The 22,962-nt window shown below is 37.1% G+C and overlaps 1 protein-coding gene across 1 annotated transcript in view; it reads left to right on the top strand.

Annotated features, from left to right (window-relative positions):
- RELN (reelin) overlaps positions 1-22,962 on the top strand; it is a 538,867-nt gene that overhangs the window by 348,226 nt on the left and 167,679 nt on the right. Inside the window, exons 17-20 of the mRNA XM_011985112.1 lie at positions 1,583-1,649; positions 5,729-5,962; positions 6,640-6,801; positions 11,891-12,127. Coding sequence (XP_011840502.1) covers positions 1,583-1,649; positions 5,729-5,962; positions 6,640-6,801; positions 11,891-12,127 — 700 coding nt within the window. The remainder of the gene's footprint in view (positions 1-1,582; positions 1,650-5,728; positions 5,963-6,639; positions 6,802-11,890; positions 12,128-22,962) is intronic.

A 22,962-nucleotide genomic window follows, 5' to 3' on the forward strand; every position in this document is an offset into this window, starting at 1 on the left:
TGTTAGCCAGGATGGTCTCGATCTCCTGACCTCGTGATCCGCCCATCTCGGTCTCCCAAAGTGCTGGGATTACAGGCTTGAGCCACCGCGCCTGGCCTACAATAAAATTCTTAATTGCAACTTTTTTCATTGACTGGGAATGTCTTAATTTATCGTTGAATTTTTTATGATGGAGGTTTTTTGAACTATGACATGGGTACCCTATTTCTTAGAGCATATCTTCAGCCATAAAATCAAGTGTGCTGGGAAAACAATCCATATGCTTTTCCAGGCTGAAGAAGAATGGAGCCAGCCCCTTTCTTGTTCCTTGGTGCACAGTGGAGCACATCAAAACAACAGGACAAGAGGGTGTCAAGGAATACTTGACCTCAGTATGGTGCTGATTGTAACCATATAGTGCTGGGTACCTTGCTAAGCATAATATGTTTCTTTACTTATTTCCTCCAAGAAATATTATTATCCCACTTTAAGGAATAGGAATATTGAGGCTTAGACAAGATAAATTACTTATCAGAATTCCCTGAATGAAGCCAGAATTTGAAGCCCGGATTATGTGACATCTGAAACCAATACCTTTAGTAACTCAGTCTGCTATCTAATCTCTTCCTAAACCAGCAGTTTCCATCACCAAGAGCTTTCCATTGGCCTGCAATGCATTGAATTTGAATTACTCCACCTGTTAATTGGCAGGTATTAAGTGCTTATAGGAGCATAGGCTACAGGAAAGTTTATTTTACAATAAAATTATTTAAATACTTTGAAATGACTACAGAACAGAAAAAAAAAATGGTAACGGGTTATAAATTTGCTTATGCCTAAAACACTGAATACACGAGGTTTTATTGCATCTTGAATTTCTCATTAGTTTAATACCACTTTTACACCATTTGGTATATTATTAATTTTGCTGATTAACAAAAGAATTAATATATTTAAATGTATTGGAGTCTGAGTATCTCAGAACCTACCATTCAACAATCAGTAGCCTTTTTCTCAGCATTCCAAAGATTCAAATTTAGGTTTGTAACATCCTATTATCAGCCAAGCTCAGCATTTAGGAAAAAAAATCTGCATGATGGAGAAAACTTTAGGCTCAACAACAGATTCTTAACCCTCATTTCCAGGAAAGGTAGATTAATATTTAGAAATATATGTAATAGTCATCCACAGTGTTATAGATTTTTCCCCTAATAGGAATGAAAATTATGGCATGACTTCATATTGTGATATGTCAGATTGGTCCTTTGTAAATTCTTTTTTTCTACCTAAGGAATATAAACTTTGTAGAATGTTCAAGGCAGAAGCACTAATATTGTCTAATAGAGTCTATTGAGGAATTCATAAACTCCTATCTTCTTTGATATGAAATGTTAAAATCTTAAAAGGATTATCTGTGTAACTTGTAACCGTTTCAGTAGCTTTGTAACTAAGCACTTACCTTATCACACAGCACTCCATACGTCATCCTGAATTCCTGCACACAACATACACACAAGGGGCCATATTGCATGGATATTGCTTCACAAAATTGTACTGGTAGTGTTCTGTGTTTTTGTAATTATGTTCTCTTTTCCCCCCACAGTTTATATTGGCCCATCATGTCTCAAATTCTGTTCTGGCAGAGGACAGTGCACTAGACATGGCTGCAAGTAAGCATCTTAAAATTACACGCTTCTCCTTTTGGATGTGTAATTTACATATTAAAGTCACAAGTCATTTAATAACCTTTTTTAGGATTGGGGGTCTTTTAAGATTAAAAAATGGATATTTCTAATAGAATTTAAGTGTAATTCAAATGTATTTTTAAGTGAAAATTAATACATTTTATGTTAGGCTAAATTGTGGACAAATTTAGCATTCCTCATGTGAATTTGTGAACAAATTGGAATTCCTCACAGCTTGATGGCTGCCTTTCCTGCCTGTAGTTACATCCCTTTCCATAAACTTGTTTGGGTGTTCATGAGTCACATTGTAATTCCCAGCATGCTTTGTAAATGATTATAAAAATCAGTAATGACCCATAGATCCAATGCTAAAGGAAACTGGACTGGGCCAAATTTAGCAGATTTGATAAGCAAATTCATCATCTTTAAATATAACTTAAGAATCTTGTTTACTTTTGAAAATCATTTGGGTCTTTAATAAATTATAAAGTATTTTACAAAACAATACTGTTGAGTATGAAGTCTGAAATTATACATTAATAATGTAATATGTAATTACACCAGTGAATTATTTTATGTTTATACCAAAAAATGGATATTCACATTTATTATGTCATTCTTATATTAATATTTAATTATAAAATATTCTGGAAATTCCTGAAACCACAGGCAATCTGTTATAAAGATAAGTTTTCAACAGCTGATCATCTAGTCTACTTTTTCTTGTCCTTCCAACAAAAAGAGTAATTAATCAATTAGTTAATTTGTTAATGAGCAGAGAACTCATAAAAGGGCTTTGAACCTGATCATTTAGAAATTGCAGGCTGGGCATGGTGGCTCATGCCTGTAATCCCAACACTTTGGGAGGCTGAGATGGGTGGATCACTTGAGGTCAGGAGTTCGAGACCAGCCTGGCCAACATGGTGAGACCCCCCATCTCTACTAAAAATACAAAAATTAGCCAGGCATGGTGGCATGCATCTGTAATCCCAGCTACTAGGGAGGCTGAGGCAGGAGAATCACTTGAACCTGGGAGGCAAAGGTTGCAGTGAGCCAAGATCGCGTCACTGCCCTCCAGCCTGGGCGACAGAGTGAGACTCCATCTCAAAAAGAAAAGAAAAAGAAAAAAAAGAAATTGCATGTATGAGCCAAACACTTGTTGACATTGAGATTAGTGTGACCCTCTTTTTAACTTTCTAACTTTATTTCAGTGATTTTAATTAACAAAGACATCACTCTGCCCAATGGAAATTTTTTATAAAATATGTGAAGAATTGAAAAATTTCCATCTATGTTTCAAAACTGAATATGCATCCTTGTGTTCTCATAAAACTACCAACTCCCACCCCAAAACACTACTCATTAGATCTATGAAACATTGGCTGATACTTTCCTCAAGTTGTTATGTGCATCCATTATCCATAACCGGATCATCTCCTTAGTGTATTTCAAATAAAATTAACATGAGGCCAGATAGTTTTGCAATTCCTGATGTTGTCCCGAAAAGTTTTGGGGAAAAAAAATTATCTAAAATGACAACTGCTTTTATTTTCAAAAAATAGAAAGTGGTATTTCTAAAAAGACCTATAATTACAGTATCTATATCTATAATTACAGTAGTTATACTTCAGACTTCATTTTATATGTATCATATTCCTCTTAGAATTAAGTGGTTTTATTAAGGCTACCATCTATGCCACCCATGGTGGATACAAACAGAAATCTAAATGGTGGCTTTACGCTTTTGAACATTGTTCTTTTTTGACACCATACATTATTCTGAATAGTCATAGTCTTTTCCTCCTTCTGAAGTTTTACAGAATATTTTCACCATCTGGAACTTTAGTATTTTTCCCTATTTCTAACAAAGTTTTATGTAATACTCATTGGCTTTGTCCACTTACAGTTGGGCTAAAAGTTTGACTACTACCTCCTTTTCCAGCAATATGTACCTTATTGAGTTTGAGCAAAATTGCACAGAAAAGAAATGTATATGTAATGCCACTTCCTTTAAACAAACCATTGAATCTGGGACCTTTGCAACTTTGTCTTTTTCTCTCCTCTTTACTCTGCCTCTCCCCCGTTTTACTGCTATTTGCTATCAAGATTCTACCCTCTCATGTTCCCTCTAACACTTTCTGGCCTGTGTACAATCCCAGACCTGGTTCTCTAAATGGACAGTCTACTAACCTGATAAGCCCAACCCTGTTAGAGATGCTAATGAGGAGAGAGAGCATTAGAACCCTTTCTTCATATGTGTCATCCATATAGCTTAACAGTGGGGTCTTCTTCTTGACATTACAGGGTGACTCTACTGCTAAATTTAAGCATGTGTAGATGCATCAGTAGGAGACGTATTGGGAGTCAGGAGAGACTTGTGTCATACTCAAAATCACCAACGTGGGTGATCCTGTTGTTTTGCTGAGAAACAGACTACAAAGTTGTTTTTTTTAAAAAAGTTATTTTTAAAAAACGATCAGCATTATTTCTCAATTGAATAACCTTTGATTAAAAGTAGACTTTTAAAACGACTAAATGGAAAGTAACTCCAATGTGAGTCATCTCTAAATGAGCGCCAGTTTCTCCCAGTCACTTGTCCTGAGAAGACACATTTAAGATACACAAACATGTAATTGCCCTGAAATGCACTCTGGAATAGATAGTCTTGTTAAGGAAAACTAATTCCAATTTGTGACTGTGGTAAAACACACTCAGTTTCCTGACTTTAAAAAGTGTTCAGTTTAACTGATTTTAAACATTCTTTTTTGGAAACAACTTGGCTATTCAGTCTAAGTCCATTAGACAACATGTGAAAGAAGGCTCATCCAGTAATTACTGGCTTTCCTTTCATCCCCTTATTGATGCTACTTAAGATACCAAGACAACCTTCAAACTTCATGCTACAGTAGTTCTTAGCATTTTAGGCTCCAAATTATTTGGTAATCTGATAAAACCTGTGAACCTTCTCCCCAGAAAATCCAATATACATAAAACTGGGCATTTGATTTTAGCATATTTTTACATTCCATGGATCCCTGAAAGGCCAGCATAGACCCAAGTCTCAGTAGTACTGCCAAAGAAGAATACTGAGTCATGCCACAGTATCACTTCATTGGTACATTTGCTTTGTAAAGGTTTGTTTCAGATTTCAGCAAGCTTTGAATGCTCCCACGAGAATCCCCCACTCAAAAAGATACCAATTGAGCAACCTTATAAATGTAGTGAACAGGAAATAGCACAGTAAAAACAAAGAATTTGAAACTATTTCATGATGAATAATCTCCTTAAAACATAGATGTTTCCATTGCTGATTCCTCTGTGATGAGGTTTTCTCACTGATAGAAGGCTTGGGTCACTCCTATATATTCTAGTCAGCTAATATAAATACAGCACATTCTCACATAGAAGCAAGCAGGTTGTTGGGGAGTAGGGAAAGGTTTTGTTTTCTTGAAGTGCCACTAATTTGGGAGAGTCCACTGAGAGGCAACGCAGTGCTGCTAAGGATGTCTATCTAGGTCAAGGGTGTACATATTCCCTTTATACATTTGAAATAGTTAAAGATAGATTCATTTTCCAATAGTTTCTAAATATTTAATTCCTATCACAAGCATAACATGTATTTTAACATTTGTTCTTAGAAAAAATTTATTCTAGGTATCTTATTAGAAGTGCTTTATGCTGTTTCTTTTATAAATGTAATAAGCATTATGAATAAAATTGTATACATAAACCTTTTACAGATATTTTACGTTGGAAATGTGTGTGAACATAGATGTATTTTAGATAAACTGCTGGTACTGGTTGAAGGTACTGGTTGAAGCTGAATTGCTGTTTTAATTGTAGGCTTTTTATGGCAGAGCTGCGCAAAGACTGTATTTGTCTGGAATATTTACAGTCAATTAGCCCTTATCAAATCTTCAGATTCAGTAGTCTCCAAAGACTAATGAGCCTCGTTTACCATTCAATGAAATCCTAGCCTCTGGACTTACTCCTCCCCAAAGTAGATTCGAGAATCTCCAAAACAGCCAACAGTTTAAGATTTAATTTCACCATATTTCTTTCAGGTGTGACCCTGGATTTTCTGGCCCAGCTTGTGAGATGGCATCCCAGACATTCCCAATGTTTATTTCTGAAAGCTTTGGCAGTTCTAGGCTCTCCTCTTACCATAACTTTTACTCTATCCGTGGTGCTGAAGTCAGCTTTGGTTGTGGTGTCTTGGCCAGCGGTAAGGCCCTGGTTTTCAACAAAGATGGGCGGCGTCAGCTAATTACATCCTTCCTTGACAGCTCACAATCCAGGTGAGTGAAGGCAGGGGAGAATACATACAAAAGCCAGATACTAATGTTGAATTTAGTTATATGATCCATTTTTATTTCTTATATTTTTTCTGATAGACATCTTCTCATTTTTAACCAGGGTTGTAGGGAGCTTACAGTTTATTGACAGTTAATTTGCCCTAGTTTTTAGTAAATTAGGAGGCCCACCAATGACTTGGATATTAATGACTGACTAGGTTTTTTAAAATATGAAATGTTAGCATCAAAACTATGTTCTTAAGCCAAGAGCTAGTTAATTATTTATGTAGTTTTATTTATTTGACAGCTTGCAGAGGCTGATTAGATTTACTGTACAACTTCCCTTCCTCCAGTGTCTAATAAATAATGCAGTAAAGAAGTGATTGGCATTTTAAGTGTATGTACACAAGTACATAGTATACAAATGTGCATAAACATCCAGTTATATTTTTATGGATCTATCTGTATATAAAATATGTATATCGACATGTACATGAATATCTACACATACTCATACATCTCACAATGAAATTACTTACATTTCATAAAAGAGGGATGAGTGGAAACATTTAATTTGGGAGTAGTTCACTTAAATCAGTTTGAAATTCCTTAAAGACCAAAATGAACATTATGATTAAAAATGTTTATGCATACACTAATTATAGACAATTTGTGTCTAGGTTTCTGCAGTTCACACTGAGACTGGGGAGCAAATCTGTTCTGAGCACATGCAGAGCCCCTGACCAGCCTGGTGAAGGAGTTCTGTTACATTATTCTTATGATAATGGGATAACTTGGAAACTCCTGGAGCACTATTCATATCTCAGCTATCATGAGCCCAGGTATGTTGGAAAGCATTTGGAAAAATGGTTGCAGAGTGATATCTCCCTCCTGGGGAAATCATAATTCAAATGGTATAAAATTCTAGATATTTTTCCATTGACAGATGGAGCGGACAAAGATTGATGTGTCTTGCAATGAAAAACTACCAAGCCGACCCATTCGTTTATCCCACTGACTTCTGATCATTTGAAGGAATTTATTGTCATATTTTTAAATATGCATCTAAGGGAAATATTTCGATGCTTGTAAAAGAGAAAAGTAGGCTGGGCGTGGTAGCTCATGCCTGTAATCCCAGCAGTTTGGGAGGCCGAGGCAGGTGGATCACAAGGTCAGGAGATTGAGACCATCCTGGTCAATATGGTGAAACCCTGTCTGTACTAAAAACACGAAAATAAGCTGGGTGTGGTGGCGCGCAGCTGTAGTCCCAGCTACTTAGGAGGCTGAGGCAGGAGAATTGCTTGAACCCGGCAGGCAGAGATTGCAGTGAGCTGAGACTGCATCATTGCACTCCAGCCTGGCAACAGAGCGAGACTCCGTCTCAAAAAAAAAAAAAGAGAGAAAAGTAATTAACACTATTACACAGGATTTTAATATGGCACTAAATTATAAATGCTGTTGATAAATACTAGTGATATATTTTAATATGTTGGAATAAATTATATGATGTAATATATATCGTATAACCAATATGTTATTAAGATTTACATGTAATATAATTAAGTAATGAATACAGAGAAATTTTTTTAGCATGTATAGTGTCTCTGGCAAAAATGGGATGTTAGGGTTTATTTAAAGCCCTTTCTTCGGACCGTTTCTATTTTTCTTTAGTGTATAGATTTCATCATATATAGTATCAGTTGTCAGATTTAAGTCTTACTTGAAGCTGGGCTATCTTTCATTGTTGGCAGAATAGTAACACAATTAATGGTACAATTTCAGGTGTGTCTGAAAGATCCTTTTGCCTCCTAAACACTTATTGAGCTACTCACTGAAATTCCTTTAAAAATATCAAGGGATTAAGGTTTAAAGTTAAAATTCCATCAGAGTAGTTAATACTGTGGCTTACATTCACAGTCACATATAAATGGACTAATATTCCATTTCACTTCCTGGAAGTATATTTTAATCATGAGGAGATGAGAAAGAGAGAAAGTTTTGGACACGGAAGTTTGCATTGGCACCCTGGAAAAAAGACAAGGTTAAGGAAAGTAAGAGAGGGGGACTGAGGATATATTTTATATATTTTACAGTTTTGCCTAGACCTGCCCCTATATTTAAGTATTTGCAAATAGATGAGAACTTTTATTTTCATAGAAAATGAAGTAGCATGTAACAGATAATGATTAACATCTATTACAAATGTTATACATTCTAAAATTTTAAAGATGTACCAACTGTGTTGGGTATTTTCCCTGTATAGGTAAAAATCTAGTGCTAAACTCAACTTTCTTACTAAGTAGAGACACATGAATCCTAAAAAAACCTTTCATAGACTCTCCATAGTAACCATTAAAAGAAAATTAAACAAAAATCAAGGTAATGATGATGAAAGCATGAAGAAAATATCACAATCCTAAGTTGGCCTAAAGCACAATTTTTTCTAACAAAGATGGACAGCTGCAACATTCAGTAATCAATCTATATCATGAAATTTAATTAATCTTTGTTGATATGAAAAATAATTATACATTTAATGTGCTATTGCAAAGGCACATTTAATCTTGCCTGCCATTTGACAGCAACATTTTTCTTCTAAGAATCAAGGTGGCTTTTCAGTATTAGATATGTGCACGGCTTGAAAGATTAAGATCAAAGTGGAGTTTTTTTAAAAGGAGAACGTGGTAATGGTAGCAAAAACACCTTAATTTTCTGTGTGTGTGTGTGTGTGTGTGTGTGTGTGTGTATATATATATATATCTGTATCTCTGTCCATGAAATTCTTTCTCCCGCCCCCTCTCTCTTACAAATATTAATAAAAGGTGACATGGCAGAAGGGGAATTTGATATATTCTAGATACCAAATTATATTTTATATGATAAATAATACAAACCATGTAAATTCTTCATAAGAAAGTTAAATATATCTTGATGCCTTTAGCCATTTGCTATATTTCCTTCAGTATAAATTGCTGCCTGTAACTGCTGTGAATTCCATACTGTTTCTTCATGCCATGGTTGTTCAAAAATGAAGTGTGATTCATAAATTAGACGTGCTAGTTGGCTAACCACTATTACTCCTTGACTATTTTAAATAATTTGCTTGTCTATGATTCATTCAGTAAATAAAAGAACTCTATCTGCTTGTTATTAATAAAAATTTAATATATCTAAGTTAGTCTTTTAATTCCAACTGACTAGAATGTCTTGTGAACTAATTGGTATTTTTATTAATGTAAAATTATGTATCGCTGGTGAGACTAAAATTATTCTAGCTTTCGTCTTAATCATAGGGCTTGTTTTTACTCTTAAGATTATTATGAAGTCTAATCTTAGTTTATTCTTATGTCTTGATTATTAGATTTGATCTCCTCTTTGTTCTATCATGTCATCCAATTCCATAGTGTATATCATTGTAAAACATTTTTTAAACAATTTGATCTTTATATTTGATCTCTTTGTTTCTGTGTGCCACCCAATTCAATAGTACATATTACTATAAAACATTAAAAAAATAAATCTATGAAGTTAGGACCTACAAACAAAAGGAAGATTGAGGTAGAAAGTTGACTTAAGTCTCTGTGTTCTCCTCTAGGAATATTCTGATCAGACAGTTCCACAGCTATTCTAACCAGCCACTATAATTTGCAAAGAGTGGTGAAATCACCAGGAACTCCTCCTGTACCCAAAGATATGATGTAGAAGTTAAGAACAAGGCTCTAGAGCCAAGTTCCCCAGATCCAAATCCTGGCATTAGCACTTATAGTCTGCTTAACCTTAAAGGGATTATTTCACCTCCTTGTGCCTCTGTACTCACATCTCTATCAGGCATGTACTGATAATACGTACTATGCAGCAAAAATTTGTTGAGTCCTTATTATGTGCCAGATACTGCTCTAGGTACTAAGGCTTAATAGTGAAAACCAGACAAAAAAGTTTCTCGCCCTTGCCGTAAGAATAGCATTATTCTAATTTCACAGATGAAGCTGCTGAGACACATAGAAGCCAAGTGCTTTATCTACAGTTGCAAAATCATTAACCATTAGGTGTCAGAGTGGGAACTCTGGCCCAAGAGTCTGATTACAGACCCATAGTCTTAACACCTCTGCCATGAAAATATTGGTCACTTCAGTCGCTACTATCACATTCATATACACTATTTTCCTTAAAAGTTGCCTGGCAAATTCTAGTTTCCAGTTGTTATGTTAAAAAATAATATTTATTTTCATCAGAGAGAATATTAACTGCTTTTATAATTATTAATATGAAGAAAAATTATGTTTTTAATAACAATGCTAAACAAATTATTAAATCAATGACTGATATTTTCATTGTTAAACCAATTTAAATGTAGTTTAGTTTCTTTCTATATATTATGTATTTTTATAAATATATGCATTTATTTAATAAACAGATTCGAAAAATTAAAATGAAAATTAGTAAAATACTTAATTTAACAAAACCTGACTCTTCTAATAAATTTACACTGATGAAAAATTTTACAGATTTTAGAAAGTATGTAAAACTCATAAATGTATTATAGCTATGTATTTTTAGTTTAAGAACTGTTTTTAGGGCCGGGCGCACTGACTCACACCTGTAATCCCAGTACTTTGGGAGGCCGAGGCAGGCGGATCACGAGGTCAGGAGATCGAGACCATCCTGGCTAACATGGTGAAACCCTGTCTCTACCAAAAATACAAAAATTAGCCAGGTGTGGTGGCATACGCCTGTAGTCCCAGCTACTCAGGAGGCTGAGGCAGGAGAATCACTTGAACCTGGGAGGCAGAGGTTGCAGTGAGCTGAGATCGCACCATTGCACTCCAGCCTGGGCGACAGCACAAGACTCTGTCTCAAAAAAAAAAAGTGTTTTTAAAGTTTTATTTCTGTATTTGCATATGGATTTTCCTTTATTTAGAAAATATGTTTTCTTCTATTGTAACAAGTCCTATCAGTTCTGTACTGTTTATATAATCAATGGTGATAGTCATATTAGTCTACCCCAAATATCCATGTACAAATTATTTGAAGGAAAACTAGGTAATTATTTTTCAAATAACTTTCAATATGTAAAACAGCACATTCCCAAGAGGTGGTTTAGCATATTTCTTCACACAATAAAAATATGAAAGCCAATCCAATTTCTCAGTAAATTCAGCCTTAGATGTTGAAGTTTTAAAATAATTGCTTTCTAAGTAATTCAACTAGTCACTTGACTTAGGAAGTTTTTATTTGCTCATTAGTTTAAAAAAAAAACAACAAACTCAGCCCTTCCAGTGTGTCTTTACTGCAAGCACCTTTCCTGGTGTTTAATTGTACTTTGACGGTAACAAATATTCCCTTTGCCATTTGCTTCACATCTCACCTGTGTATGGATGCGAGCAGCATGGTACTGTGATTTATGGAGCTTTCAAGTAGATGTCATTGCAGTGGCAATTAATATATGGTTCCTGCTGCTGTGTACAATAATTGCTCCTGGAAATTAGATATTATTCTTAATTTTCTTCCCCATTTGTCAGATACAGGTTTATTGTCATAGCTGCCATGACACAGCAGATGACCTCACACACTATGATAAACTCATGGGAATAAGGAAGTATCCTGGTTCCAAACAGCCAAAACTGTACTATGTGTAACAAGCTGCCCAAGATCCTTTACCAGACTGTGATGAATACTGTCACTTTGACCACCATGTTTATTGAGAGCTTTTTCAAAAGCAGATGAGTGAAAGCAAAGTTACATTTTGGGGTGTGTGTGGAAGATTTTGTTGGAAACAGACAGGAAACTGGACATCTCAAAGAAACATGTTTACCATCATGGGAGAACTATTTTTTAATGCTATACTTCAGGGGAAAATCTATCTCACTATAAATATTTGTGTTTTAAGATGACAAAATAATCTGAATTTTGACCCTTTTTTTTTTTCTCTAGAATAATCTCTGTAGAACTACCAGATGATGCAAGGCAGTTTGGAATTCAGTTCAGGTGGTGGCAGCCGTATCATTCTTCCCAAGGAGAAGATGTATGGGCTATTGATGAGATTATCATGACGTCTGTACTTTTCAATAGCATTAGTCTTGACTTTACCAATCTTGTGGAGGTCACTCAGTCTCTGGGATTCTACCTTGGAAATGTTCAGCCATACTGTGGCCATGACTGGACCCTTTGGTAAGGATTTCATTGTTGTTGTTGTTGTTACAGTTTGCACTAGGAATTAGAACATGAGGATGATCTTCCAGTCTATTCAGCACTCAGCCATTTGTTGACAAGTATTTACTAAATAGGAACTACTTGAAAATAGTACTTCTGTTACGAGTATGTCTACACAAGCCTACTTGTATGTCTGCAAGTAAAATGTCTTGGGAAAGAGGACCGAAAACAAAATACTGATAGATTTAAATAAACGTAAAATTTTATGGCCGGGCATGGTGGCTCACACCTGTAATCCCAGCACTTTGGGAGATCGAGGCGGGTGGATCATGAAGTCAGGAGATCAAGACCATCCTGGCTAACAAGGTGAAAGCCCGTCTCTACTAAAAATACAAAAATTAGCCAGGTGTGGTGGTGGGCACCTGTAGTCCCAGCTACTCGGGAGGCTGAGGCAGGGGAATGGCATGAACCTGGGAGGTGGGGCTTGCAGTGAGCCAAGATCGCGCCACTGCACTCCAGCCTGGGTGACAGAGCAAGACAATGTCTCAAAAAAAAAAATTACCGTATTTATTAATCTCAAATTTTCATTTCCCACAGTTACATATTTAAAAAAACAAACAAAAAACCTCTTCAAAAAGTGTTAGTAATTAAAGTGACTGCCATATTCTCCCTCAGAGGCCCATGGGGTTCGTAATGAAACATGAAGTCACTCTAGTGACTATTTTAATAAAATTTATCATGAGTAGCTCTGTTTTCATGCTCTCTTATATAAGGCCCCAGAAGTATTTTTAGCCATGATTGGTTAACTAACATCTCCTTTTTAATCCATGTTATCAAACACTATTGGACCAGTGACTCATATAGTTAATGCCAGTGGGGTTTCAAAATTGTGGGATAGCCTAATTAAGGTACCCTTCATTTTTAGATTTTTCCTCCTGGGGTCATATGCGAATTTAATTATACAACAAACAGTAAATAATTTAATGGTGATTAGTACTTCATGTACATCAGTAGGATAATACAGCAGTGTTAACTAGGGGCAGGAGCTGGCTACTTTACGTAGGAAACTCCCAAGAGGCTTCTCGGAGGAGGCTACCTTTGTGTAGTTCACATGGTGGATATAACACATTCCACTGATTGGGAAGTGGGAGAACATGAAAGCTCCAGCCACATGAAGATCTGGAGGAAGAGAAATGCAACTACAGAAAACTTTGTGGTGCACACAGTTCCCCCAGGCGAGTGTGACCATGACATGTTCAAGGACCAGGAAGGAGGCCAGTTGTCCTGCAGACCAGGTAGTGAGGTAGTGAGTGTCAAGGAAACCAAGAGATGTGCAGAGGCCAGTTCTTTTAGGGTCTTCTAGGCCCAGAGATCCTGGACTTAAACTCAGTCCTGTGTGATTCCAAAACCCACAACCTTCACCACTGTGTATACTGCCCCTCTCTAGGTTCCATTAGGACTGGAAATATGATTGAAGAATCATTTTCTAAGAGACTTTTATTTTATATTGAGTCATGGTCAGACCAATTTAAGTCCTTCAGATGAATCTCTCTGAAAGCTGTTCACCACTGTTGCCTCCAGAGAGCATATCATAAATGACCCATCAGTGACCTTATCATAATTAGAGGTAAATTTTACACACTATTGCACAGAAAATTACCTTCGATGGGACTTGTGCATGTATGGTCAGATCTCACACACAGCAGGCTGAAATTCTAGCATCAAAATGACAGCTAATGGAATGGAAGTACAGCTGGTCACTTTTGCTGCAAGCACTGTCAAACTGGATAGAATGAAATTTCTAAATTTCTATAAGACAAAGTAGGAAGGTGGTGGTTTTTGGGGTTTTGTTTTGTTTTGTTTTGTTTTTGAGACAGAGTTTTGTTCTTGTCACCCAGGCTGGAGTGCAATGGCGCGATCTCAGCTCACTGCAACCTCTGCCTCCCGGGCTCAAGAGACACATTTTCTATTTGATAGACTCAGATGCTTGTTTTTACAGATGTTCTTTGTTAGTCCCAGAGACTTTAAAGAAAATAAAGGAATAAAGCAAATAAGGTGTAAAGATGTAGAACAAAATGAGATTTCTTAGAATTTCGTGCTTCTGAAAATTTAAATTGACCTGAATTTACAGTAATTCAAACTGATCATGTACCATAAACTCTATCCTTCAAGTTTGTGTAGAAGAGTTTTTTCCTAACACTTTTAATATAACAAAGAGTCATATCATGAATGCAAGTCCTGTATCATGTTTACTTTCATAAATAGTTAACATCTGCTCAGATAAATGCAAAAGTTGCTGAGCATTTTAATTTAACACTTGCATTGAATGCATGATAACAGCAGTTTAATTTCTGTGCTTTGATCAAAACCCTAAGAACAATATCCTTTCACACAAGTCTGATGAATATTCTTAACCCACCACCGCTTTAATTGATGGAGATACATTTACTTTGTGAAAGTACAATCACAGTAATTATAGAAAAACCATAAGAAAACATAAATAATTGTACAATCCCCATGGGCACCTTGAGCAGCCCCATAGGAGTTTTATTAACAACCACATGTGAGCAATCAATTTGACTTTCTGATCGTCTCTGAAAGGAAAAGGAGTTGTCTTGGTTATGAAACAACAGAGAGTATACCCTGGTGGTGATAATGAGACTACAGAAACACATTAACCACTTCAATAAGGACATGAAAAATGCTTGCTTCTCATTAAAATGAAACAACATGGAAGATCTCAAACTGTTCCTATTTTCTTAGCCAGTGAGTCAGAATAAAACCCCTTTTAGTGACATTGTTTTCTCTCTGCCACTGTTGAGAAATACATTGTCCAAGATTTAATGTGAACTTACCTTGGGGATGTTTTTCAGAAACACTTGTTACAATATTAAAATTTAAGTGATGATATCGACCAACTATTTATTATAATCTCATAGTCCTAAAACAAGCTGTCATTTTTTAAATGTAAAACATTTGGAGCATATTGTCTTATGAAGTAAAAATTATTTAAACATATTTAAGTATGCAGTCTCTGCCCTTTAATGACCTTGTTTCTCCCAAGGGAAATTTTGAAATATATATGTGGTCTTACGAATGGCTGGTGTTAAATTAATTGTTGTTGGTTTTTCTCAGCTGTGAGTTCTTTTGGTTCTCATTTTCTAACTCATGACTTTCCATGAGTGTAGATTGTCATTACTCAGAGTGTTCTTCAGGGAAAACTTGGACAATTGCTTTTTCAATAGAAGAACTACAGTCAATATGCTATAAATCACTTTCCAGCATGTCATCCTAGAGCACATTTTTCCAGTGGAGAAACGAATTGCTTTTAATTCTTCGAATACTTTCTTCCATACGTAGTATCTGAACTCAGAACTTCTGTCTCCTTTAGGTTCTAATATTCCTTAAAACCTCTTACATATATTTTAAGATCACTAAGGGAAAAATTCTAATTGAAGTTTATTATATTGCGTCTAGTACTATTAGTGATAATACCAAGGGAACATTAACATTCCTCTGGTTTATTAGATGAACATGACATTCATCTAATAAACCAGCTAGATACAACAGGTGGGAAGGACATTGCTGTCGTATTAAATTTAGAGTTTGGGTTTTAAAATGTATATAGTTAAGGCCAGGCACAGTGGCTCATGCCTGTAATCCCAGCACTTTGGGAGGCCGAGGCAGGCAGATCACCTGAGGCCAGGAATTCAAAGACCAGCCTGGCCAACATGGTGAAACCCCACGTCTACTGAAAATACAGAAACTAGCAGAGCGTGGTGGCACATGCCTGTAATCCCAGCTATTTGGCAGGTTGAGGCACAAGAATCGCTTGAACCCAGGAGGCAGAGGTTGCAGTGAGCTGAGATCATGCCACTACACTCCAGCCTGGGTGACAGAGCAAGACTGTCTCTCTAAATAAATACATAAGTGTACAATTGAGAGAGAATAGTTGTTGTAGCATTTAGAATTGGCAATTGTTTTTAGGAAATATGATGTGGTACAAACATAGGCTTTGAGGTCATAGGCCTGAGTTCAAATTCTCACACTGCCACTTAGAAACTTGTAAAATTAAAGCCAGATAATTTTAACTAAGGAGGAATTTTGAGTATATATTTTGATGTAGCTGCTTTAGGAAGTTTGCATCAAAGCAACTTTATCAAAAGAAGAAATAACTGAGTTTTGTTAGTAATGTACAACAGACATCCCTGACTTCTAGCTCCACCCAGAACTTCTACCCTTTCATCCCATCTTTGTCTTTCATTCCATTCACGAGCTAGTGCCATCCCTAACCCTTACTCCGACTCTAACCACTGCCCTATACAGCCTCACTCCATTGCCAGCCCCTTATCATGAACTATTAGTTGGGCATAGAGTGAGAACACCAGTCTTGCACATTCTTTTGTAATTTCTAGAAGGTGACATATTTTAATGATTTCTTTTTTAAATTACCAAACCTTTTCCCATATCAAAACAGTAACATCAAAAGACCACATATTCAAGGAAATTTGTTTAGCCTCTTTGAGCCTGAGTTTTTCTTTTCTTTTTCTTCGCACCTTATTTTTTTTTCTTTATTTCTTCTAAAAAAAAGAGGGGGGATACGTGTGAGCCTGGAGTTTTCATCTGTAAAATGGGAGCAATGATACTTACTCCCAAAATTGTCATAAACATTAAATGAGATGTTAGATAGCAAATACCTACCATGAGCCTGCCATTTCCATTCCCTTCAGTGTCTCGTTGAAAGAAAGAAAACTGTTGTCTATAAGATCTACATAATGAGCAACGTTTTTGAATTTTAAAAGCTAAAAAACATTATTTTGCCTGAGCAATACAAAAGAGCATTCTCTGAAATTTAAAGAGATCAAAATAGAAATGTTAAGAGCTTTATTGTATAAACTAGATTTGGTTGAGGGAGAAGGTTGTAGGGTTGTGCAACAGAAAGCTCATAGTGGGTATACTTATTTTTGCCAGTACTTTCCTATCTAAATGCCAATCACCATCACTATACAGATGGATTACATTCTAGGAATGCTGAATATGTTATCATAGAAAGTATTTTGTGAATGGTGAGTGATTAGGTTACTAGGAAATCCCAGACCTGAAGGATCCTAAACGCCTGTTTATCTCATAATGTAACTGAAGCACAGTTCATTTGCAATAAAAAGGTAGTAAAAAGTGCTATGACTCTACTAATAATTAAAGCAAAAATTAAGATAAGAAAAGCTATAGTTTTGTTTATCGTTAATGGTGCTTGAGGAACAGCAGATATAACTAAAAGATTTAAAGATAGACGAGACCTGTAGAAATGTTCAAAGGGCCTCTTGGGTACTTTCATGGGCATGAAAGACAGAAGGTTCCTTATGTCTAATTTTATTTTTTTTAATTAAAGCTTTCTTTTTTTTTTTTTAACACAAGTAAATCACTGATACTAGTTATCTGTTGGTCATTTTTTAGAGAGAAATTTCCTAAATTAAGTAGAGAAAGTACAAAGAAAGTAAAAGAGCAACATGAACAAAGTGAAATCAGCTGTGATTTACAAAAGGCATGAGGAGGCCAGGCGCAATGGCTCACACCTGTCATACCAATGGGAGGCCAAGGCGGGTGGACCACCTGAGGTCAGGAGTTCGAGACCAGCCTGGCCAACCTGTTGAAACCCCATCTCTACTAAAAATACAAAAAATTATCCGGGCATGGTGGCAGACGCCTATAATCCCAGCTACTTGGGAGGCTGAGGCAGAAGAATCACTTGAACCTGGGAGACGGAGGTTGCAGTGAGCCAAGATCGTGCCATCGCACTCCAGCCTGGGCAACAGACTGAAACTCCGACTTAAAAAGAAAGGCGGGGGGCATGAGGAAGAAAGGGTCACATTGAGTGGTATGTGATGATGTGATGGGAGGATCTTTGAAACCTGATTTTCCACACCAGCCCCAGGTGGCATGATCCGCCCTAGAGAGAGTAGGAAGCTAGAGGTGTAAAATGAAGAGAACAGTTGCAGTGTGGGTGCCCAAGTCAAAGGGAATTGACAAATGCGACATGTTCAGGACATTTTAAAAGTATGTGTTCATATTTCATGGGATATTTATGAACATGGACAAGCAAAAATTATTTGTTTGTATATTTTATGAGAAGCAGCAGTCACCCAGGCAAAAATCCCAGATTAAAAAGGATCCTAAAAGCATGTTTATCTCATAAGTTAAATACAGTTCATTTGGCATAAGAGCTAGAAAATAGTACCATGGCTTATTAACAATTAACCAGTACTTTAGTGTTATATTATTATATAATAATGTGACAGAACTGAATGATAGGTGAAATTTTAAGTTATACAAGATGGGCTATTTGTTAACATATGTGTAGGTTATAAGGACCATCAGGAATCCACAATAATGTGTAGTAATGGGTGACTCAAAGAGTTTGCCAAAATGACCTGAGAATGGCCATCAGAGCTCATGCTACATAAACCTGCCTCTGTAGGGACATTCAGGCCCACAGGAGGATCTGCACACAGTGAGCAAGCATTGTACCACACATTTTAAAATGAGGTCTACCTCTCCTTCTGCTACCTTTTGGTTAATTTATTGAAATAGGAATATGTGTTTAAAGAGATTTGAATCAGAATCTTAACTACATGCAGATCTTTATTCCTTTAGACCAATCTTAAGAAACTAGTCAGTGTTTGCCTGATACTAATTGTAAGGATTGTGTTGTTGGTAAACATGGGTGAAGGGGGAGTCAGATTAGTGCCTAAATGGAATATTAGATAGCTCTATTCCTTGGTTCACAAGGAAAAAAATTATTGACAATCCTTTATAAAATGAATCAACCTATAGAATAAGAGCCTAGTAAATTTTGTTAGGATTTTCCTTTCACGAAACATCAACCTGTAGCTTATACAGAAATTTTGTCTGTTTAAATAGTTTGTTAGCAAGCTTAGAGTATTCTTGCAATTACCTCTTACAAAGACTTAAAATGAGCAGTAAATCAACTAATATTGTACTGCTGAAGGAAGTCAGTCCGGGTGAGATGGCTCCCAGGAGCCACCTCAACGACCATTTCACAGTAAATGATTATCTAGGAAGCTTAGCAGATAGATAGGTAAATACATTGAGTGACAAATGGAAAAGTCACTTCCTATTATTCTCAACTGCTGTGAAGAGAATTCTCAGTACTGAAGACTTTTGGTGCCTCTATAAAATTGCCAACATAATAGAATAGATTTATAAGTGACTTTCTAAGCTAGAGCCTATTTATTTAGCTTTTCCCCAATGAGGATTTCATTACCTGAAGTTTTTCATTTATTGATAGACTAATTTATACATTCAGCTATTTATTGATTGATTTACAGGCACTATTTGTACTAAAAGTGTAGCAATTAGTGTTGGAGACAAAGATAGAAAGGCCCTTTGCTTGTGAACCTTACATTCTAGAGGGAAATAACAGGTACTCAAATTCATAATCATATTCCAGACTGTGATAAGTGCTGTTAGGGTAAGAGAAATGGGGTTTTATGTGGCAGAAGTGGAGAGTGGAGCTATTTTAGGTAAGAGGGTTGGGGAAGCCCCCTTGGGAGGCATTAGAGTCTAGAATGATGAAAGAGAGAACTATGTAAAAGTATGGAAAAAGAGCTGTGCAGGCAGAGGGAACAGCAAGGGCAGAGGCCCTGAGGCAGCCAAGAAACTAGATCATATAGCTTCATAGAACAGTATAAAGATGCTGGATTTTACTCTAGTGTTACACGAATCCAGCAAATAATTTGGAGCAGGGGAGTGATGTAATCTTCCTTATGTTTAAAAAATATTTGTGGTTGCATTGTGGAGAATAGGGGTAGAAGATAATAGAAGGAGCAGTAGAAGGAGCTCAGCTAGGATGCTAGTAATGTCATCTTCATGTGCTTAGAATAGGATGGTGGCAGTGGATGAATGGACTATTTGAAAATATATATTAGAGGATGTATTAATTATCAGGACCTGCCTAAGGGATGGATTTAACGACTATATTCTAAAACTTACACCATGTTGATGTCCACAGGGTTAATTTTTAAGTCACGTATTTCTCCAAAGTTAGAGTTCTCTAAAAATCTTGTTTTGGACTAAGCAGCTGAGTGAGGTTTCAGAAATAAGGAAACAGACCACTAAACAAATTAACAGCAAGAAAAGTCTACATTTGATGGTTTACATTTGTACTTCTTTCTGGTTTGTTGAAACACATTTAGCAGTCTGAGACAATTATTTTTATTTTTGTTTTTATTTTTCTGAGACAGAGTCTTGCTCTGTTGCCCAGGCTGGAGTGCAGTGGCACAATCTCAGCTCACTACAATCTCTGCCTCCCAGGTTCAAGCAATTCTCGTGCCTCAGCCACCTGAGTAGCTGGGATTACAGGCGCCTGCCACCACGCATGGCTTATTTTTGTGTTTTTAGTAGAGATACAGTTTCGCCATGTTGCCCAAGGTGGTCTCAAACTCCTGGCCTCAAGTGATCCACCTGCCTCTGCCTCCCAAAGTGCTCAGATTACAGGCATGAGCCACCGCACCCAGCCTAGTCTGAGACAGTTATTTTCTATGGACAGTGGATCACAAAATCTCCTTGACAGGCCCTGGTTGAGCCATGTGGGTCAGCCTCTGCAGCCTCCTCCCCTGCCTTGCTGCCTTTCACTCAGTCTACTCCAGTCACACTGCACTTCCTTCTCTCTGCACCAACAAGCCAAGCTCTGTCCTCTCCCAGCACCTTTGTATGAGCTGTGCCTCTGCCTAGGAACCTTTTCCATTATTTCTTTTGGGCACAGTGCTTGCAGCCTCCAAGCTTTCCAGGAGACTGGGAAAAGTCCAAGGGCTGCAAAAATGTGTATTATCTCAAAACTATGACAAGAAACTCACCAAAATAAAATGAATACATTTTAATTAAATGTCTACAAAATACTACATTAGGCTAACTTCATTAATTGCTAAATTTCATATTCATAAAATTTCAAGATGGAAATAATATTTTGGTCACATTCCTTAGTATGCTGAGAAATCACAGCCAAAAGTATATTAAATGCATTACTAGTAGCCAAATGAAATTTAAAAGCAATGTTACAAAATCCGTTTGGGTACTTTTTGCAGCCCAAAATATTTATATTTAATGTGAGACATAGGTGCATTTTAATATGTTTTCTATGAAGTGAGATGAAATTTCCAAAATTAAAAGTATCAAGATCCTCAAAAGTCTTAAAATGGCTCTGCTTGAGTATGCTCTAAATAAGGCACTTGGTTGCACATAGTTGGAAGGAAAAAGAAAGATAATTTCAAAGATTCCTCATGTATTTTCTCTCTCCCCTCCATGCTAAATGTTTTCAGTCAGGGCATCAGACCTGACTACATCAACCAGTGTGTTCTGTTCCAAAAGGGAGTGATGTTCAAGGAAATAGAGGAGACAGAAAAGAATTGAGAGAGACAGGAGTGTGTTGAAAGGGCAAATCCTAATGATAAGTAGTATAAATGTGGATCAGGTTAGGCCAGGCATGGTGGCTTACGCCTGTAATCCCAGCACTTTGGGAGGGCGGATCACTTGAGGTCAAGAGTTCAAGACCAGCCTGGCCAACATGATGAAACCTTATCTCTACTAAAAATACAAAAATTAGCTGGGTGTGGTGGTGCGCATCTATAATCCCAGCTACTCGGGAGGCTGAGGCAGGAGAATCACTTGAACCTAGGAGGCGGAGGTTGCAGTGAGCCGAGATCATGCCCCTGTTACTCCAGCCTGGGCGACAGAGTGAGACTCCATCTCAAAAAAAAAAAACTGTGGATCATGTGAGTTCTCTTCAGCCAAAATTGAATCTGGAGATAATGTGGATGCTACATAAGAAAAACAGGAGTCAGGGAGTTCGTCATAGCCTGAGGTCAGAGATGAATTGAAGTTGTGTTAGTCCATTCTCACGTTGCTAATGAAGACATACCTGAGACTGGGCAATTTATAAAGAAAAAGAGGTTTAATGGACTCACAGTTCCACGTGGCTGAGGAGGCCTCACAATCATGGCAGAAGGCAAAAGGCATGTCTTACATGGCGGCAGACGAGAGAAAATGAGAGTCAAGCAAAAGGGGTTTCCCCTTATAAAACCATCAGTTCTCATGAGACTTATTCACTACCATGCGAACAGTATGGGTGAACCCACCCCCATCATTCAGTTATCTCCCACTGGGTCCCTCCCACAACACGTAGGACTTATGGGCACCACAGTGCAAGATGAGATTTTGATGGGGCACAGTCAAACCATATCAGAAGTGGAGGACAGAAGCAGGAGAAGCTGGAAACAGCGAAGGCTGTTCTCATCACCCTCATCCCCACATTAGTGGCAGGGAAGTATTGCCCCTGACAACTCGTCTACACACACACACATACACACACACACTCTTACTTTCCTGACAAAAGACTGGCAGGCACCATGAGAGCAGTGAGGATCAATTCTTCCCTGGGTGCATGGTCTCCTGCAGTCGGCCCCTCTCTGACCTTTGGTCTCCCTCTCTCCCTTATTCTCTGGGGGACACAGCCCACGTTGTGCTTTGCACTGACTCCCCCTCCAGTGGGCACCTAGCAGAGGTTTGCTTTTTCATCCACAGATTGCTCCAGCTGATATGCATTTTCTAAAAAATGCCGTGAGGTGGGCACAAGGAAGACTTATCAACAGAAACTTGACAGAAATCTTTGAAACCATGATCTCACCAACAAATTTCTATAAACTTTAAAACTATATATTTGTTAAAGTTTTTGGAATTAGTTGCTGGCATCTGGAATGTTGGGTAAATTGGCCTAATTTCACAGGAGACACAGGCGAGTGGCTGGGCTGAAAATGGAATCTGGACTTCAACAGAAGGGA

Source organism: Mandrillus leucophaeus, unplaced genomic scaffold, assembly GCF_000951045.1.
Source record: "Mandrillus leucophaeus isolate KB7577 unplaced genomic scaffold, Mleu.le_1.0 Scaffold1068, whole genome shotgun sequence".
NCBI lineage: Eukaryota > Metazoa > Chordata > Mammalia > Primates > Cercopithecidae > Mandrillus > Mandrillus leucophaeus.